This window comes from Etheostoma cragini, chromosome 24 (genome assembly GCF_013103735.1).
Source record: "Etheostoma cragini isolate CJK2018 chromosome 24, CSU_Ecrag_1.0, whole genome shotgun sequence".
Taxonomy (NCBI): domain Eukaryota; kingdom Metazoa; phylum Chordata; class Actinopteri; order Perciformes; family Percidae; genus Etheostoma; species Etheostoma cragini.
In genome coordinates, this window is record NC_048430.1 from 13,089,965 (window position 1) to 13,094,482 (window position 4,518).

At 42.1% G+C, this 4,518-nt stretch overlaps 1 protein-coding gene across 1 annotated transcript; it reads left to right on the forward strand.

Annotated features, from left to right (window-relative positions):
• The first annotated feature begins 370 nt into the window (after positions 1-370).
• LOC117939528 (macrophage mannose receptor 1-like) lies at positions 371-4,144 on the forward strand. Its single transcript, XM_034864957.1, has 6 exons — positions 371-461; positions 1,408-1,598; positions 1,962-2,181; positions 3,063-3,405; positions 3,513-3,608; positions 4,038-4,144. The coding sequence occupies exons 1-5, from the start codon at positions 422-424 to the stop codon at positions 3,535-3,537; spliced, it is 819 nt and encodes a 272-aa protein (XP_034720848.1). The 5' UTR covers positions 371-421; the 3' UTR covers positions 3,538-3,608; positions 4,038-4,144.
• Positions 4,145-4,518: the final 374 nt, after the last annotated feature.

Consider the following 4,518-nt stretch of genomic DNA (forward strand, 5'->3'; position numbering starts at 1 on the left):
CATCTTAAAACCCCACAAAGATTTGGGGCTTTGGAGGAAACATTCGGGACTGGAGACCCTGTAGACAAATTTTATTTTAGTTTTATGCTTTGATATAAAATTGATCATCCATTCATCCAGAGTTAAGTTGCTAAATTAATAAAATCACATGACGCTGAAAGTCTACATCTGATGTAGTAGCACTTAGTTTTGTGTGAAATTGCTCAGTGAACTACATCTTGCACAATATACCCCGAATTGCTCACTAGCTAGCAAACATTATTTTTGTATCACTCGTTATGACCTGTAAGGCTTGATAGGGAAATTACTTATAGGGAACAACTTTGCATGAAAATGCAGGTAGGTGGAACATAGAAAGTCAGTTGAGAAGCTGCACATTTGCAGTCACACACAGACGGAGAGGAACTGAGATGAGACAAAGATGGAGAAAGTTCTTCTGAGCATCATCATTGCTGTGTCAGGGAAGTGTCTCAGATGTTTATATAAGTTACTTATTCCATGTTTGTGCATGGCTCCTGTCTCTGATACTTTCCCCTTTGTTGATGTACAACTTACTTTAATGTAAAACGTGTATTTGCATTAGTGTGGTAAAGGGTAAGATACATACGTGTGTGACAACATTATGGGATGGATCCCTACAGAGATAGACCTTTTAGTCAAAGAGTAAGATCCTTTTTCGTTTATTTACATGGAGTCTGGTGGAGATATGCTGCTCTTTACACGCTAAAAGTAGTGATTATTTACATGGAGTCTGGTGGAGATATGCTGCTCTTTACACGCTAAAAGTAGTGATTATTTACATGGAGTCTGGTGGAGATATGCTGCTCTATACATGCTAAAAGTAGTGATTATTTACATGGAGTCTGGTAGAGATATGCTGCTCTATACACGCTAAAAGTAGTGATTATTTACATGGAGTCTGGTAGAGATATGCTGCTCTATACACGCTAAAAGTAGTGATTATTTACATGGAGTCTGGTGGAAATATGCTGGTTCTATACATGCTAAAAGTAGTGATTATTTACATGGAGTCTGGTGGAGATATGCTGCTCTATACATGCTAAAAGTAGTGATTATTTACATGGAGTCTGGTGGAGATATTCTGCTCGATACACACTAAAAGTGGTTATTATTTACATGAAGTCTGGTGGGTTTGGTGATGGTGATGTCGGGGATTTCATATTAAACTAAAAGGATCTTGCTCTTTAAGGAAAAGGTCTGTTTCTGTAGGGATCCATCCCATAATGTTGTCACACACTTTGAATAATAATCCGAGTCTGTCAACAGCGACAACACAACTTTTAGTGGACGCTGACTGATGCTGAACATTTGCCCATTAAATGTTACATTGCAGCTTGATTTGTTACCCTTTAAGTTGTTGATATTAAATCTGATCTGTCACTACAGGGCTGAGTGCTGTCTCATCACCAGCAGGACGCCAGCATTATTTTGTGTATGACCAGAAGAACTTTACTGAAGCCCGACGTTACTGCAGAGAGAAATACACAGACCTGGCAACTATAGACAACATAGACAATGTGAAGACCCTGAACAACATGGCAGATCTAAGCAGAATGGTCAACTCCTCATACAGCTATGTGAGATGGCTTTCTTCACTCTTTCTTTTAAAAGTGATTGTTACTGACAGCTAGTTTGCAGAGACTAATAATTAAATGTAGTTCAGTAAGTGCAATATTCCCATTTGATTGAGTTTTTGACACTTTTCCCAAGGTTGTTGTTGCTTTTTTCAATGATTTTGATGTTATTGTACTTTTTTAGTTTAGTTTTTGGTGCTTTTTCCGACTTTTTTTTTTCATGAATTCATGTTCTCTTTTCATATCGCTAATGTTTTAAAACTGAGTTGAAAAGGTGTGAACCAGTCCAACTCCAGCTGTTCTTAGGTGGTTTACATCTTTTGAAATATGGCCTCAAACTATAGCTCTATTAAATATTGCTTTCAGCGAGCCTGGATAGGGCTGTACGATGACGTGGACAGCTGGAAGTGGTCCCTGTCTAATTCAAGTTTCTACAAACCCGGGGGGACGGAGTTCAGACTGTGGGGGACGGGAGAACCGAACAATGAATTTGGTAACGAACACTGTGCAGAGATGAATATTACGGGGCTATGGAACGACATCGACTGTGAACGGTCCAGGAGGGCGGTCTGCGTAGACGTCACAGGTAAACTCAACCATCTCTGCCTCTTAGTTTTCATTATTTGGGCTCATGTAGTATCAGTCAGTCACTCAGACAAACTTTATTTACACACCTTTCATACAAATGGGACTGAATGAGAGCAGTCATCAGCATCGCTGTGGACGGAGACGCTTTTGCATATCTCGGCCAAATGATATGCAAATGAAATGCTATCAACACTTAACGGTGTTGTTCGCCATGCCGCTCTCAGGCTCTCACACCATGCTTCATAACGCATGGATAAAATGAATGTAAAATGGAAGTTAGCATTTTCCATTTAGGGTTGGATCCCGTCATAACTGCTTGCAGTTGTCGTTCATTTTTATTTTTTACAAATTCATTAGTTGACTTATGTGGTTCCTTTGAACTCAGTGGTTTTATTTGATATGCAGTATTATCAAGGCCCGGATGATTTCATGCCACATCTGGGAGGCTGTTTGATGCGGGGGGGGGTTTGACTTTAAGCATGGCCCAAAAGGTTACTCTGTTTTAATTTTCCAGTAGGTGGCCCCCTGAGGCCCCCATGCAGGTCTCTCCTGTGAATGAGACAGGAGAACGCGGCGTCCCTTTGAGCTCAGCGACGCCATCACGTTACCGTGTTTCTGATAAAACCTCGATGCATGTTGCAGTCCATAATCCATGTATGAACAGTGTTCCCCAGCTGAGGTTCATCCATTTTGTTTGTACATTGACGAGAAAAGGCTGCGTAGTGATAGCCAATAAGGAGTTTTGTTAAATTGTTGTACCTTTACATTTGGGCGACCAAAAATGTACTTTGGCCTCCATCTTTAGAGCCTTGGCGGCTTAAAAATATGAGTGTCCATCCCGGCATGTTGCCTCTGCATTTGTCTGTGCTCCATTTCCAGGGCCAAAGGAGACTTTTAACCTCACCCCCATGTCCATGAACTGGACCCAGGCCCAGAGCTACTGCAGAGACCACCACACAGACCTGGCCAGCATGAGAAACATGACGGAGAACCAGAAGGTACGTGACGTAGCTGCAGGATACCGAGTCTGGATCGGCCTGTCCAGAGACTCCTGGAAGTGGTTGGATGGAAGCAAGTCTTCATTCAGGTACTGGAGTGAGAAAACAAAGGAACCCAACAACAGTGCGGGGGACGAGGCTTGTGTGAATGCACACTTCATAGACTCTGGGAAATGGGAAGACTTTCCCTGTTACGAGAAGAGAGTGTTCATTTGCTACGGTGAGTGCTAACACATTTCAGATTCGGGTTTCCTAACTAGAACGATGACTCCTGATCGAACACCTCATCATGTTCCTGCCTGTGTTGATAGTTTGTGTTTTTTTCAAAGAGGTGGCTGTTTCAAAGAAAGTGCTGAAAGTGAAGTTTGAGAACCAGAACCATCTGAATCTGAGCAACCCTGCTGTGATGGAGGCCATGTTGAAGCAGGTACATCATGTCATACTTTTATGCAAAAAAACAACAACTGTCTTTCAACTCACAGTGCGACCCCGGAGTGTGTAATTTAAAGTCGTTAGTCTTACGGGGGAATCCAACAGGTGCACTATTGTAGGCGTGGCCCCATGTGTGGCCCCAGATCATATCCTCCAAATCTCTCCCAAAAACTCACAGGAGTCCTTAATGAGAAATAAACTTATATTTTTAGTCGCCCCCCTCATGGCCAATCATTGCTATATTTGGTCCAGAGCCTCAGAGTGACAGGGTTAACAGCATCATATTTATTAATATGATGCTGTTGTATGCTGCATGCTGGCATGTTTGTGCCTGAGGTCCCTTCAGGGGACCAAGAACGGTCCAGAATGGGATCTGGGTCTCCGTCGGAGAGAGGTGACAGTGACGAGGCGTGTTGTGTCTCAGCTCCAACAGAAGGCCCGGGACCGGGGGCTGGACCAGGACATCAGACTGAGCTGGAGGAAGCAGGCCGATGGACAGGTCTTCCACGAGGAAGAGACGGAGGAAAAGAAGAGGAGGAAGAAAGAGGAGCTGTAGCGTTGTTTGTCTTCACAGAAAAGTCTCTCCTTTTCCTCAAAGTCCATATTAATTGTCATTTTGCAAAATGTTTGGTACTTTTAATTTGCTTTTGCTTTTTTCAATGTTTTTGGCAATTTTTTAAATGCGTTTTTGAAAACTTTTTTCAAAGCTTTTATGGCTTTTTACAACATTTTTATGTCATCTAACGGACGAGAACAATCAGCTGATTGATCACAGGCAGAAATAATGAATATTCAATTCTTCCAGCTTCTTAAATATGAAGAGTGGATGTTTTACTTCATCATATTTGGTCATGTACTTAAGTATTCTGGCTTTGGTGGAGTAAACCAGCCAATGTGCTTCGCTG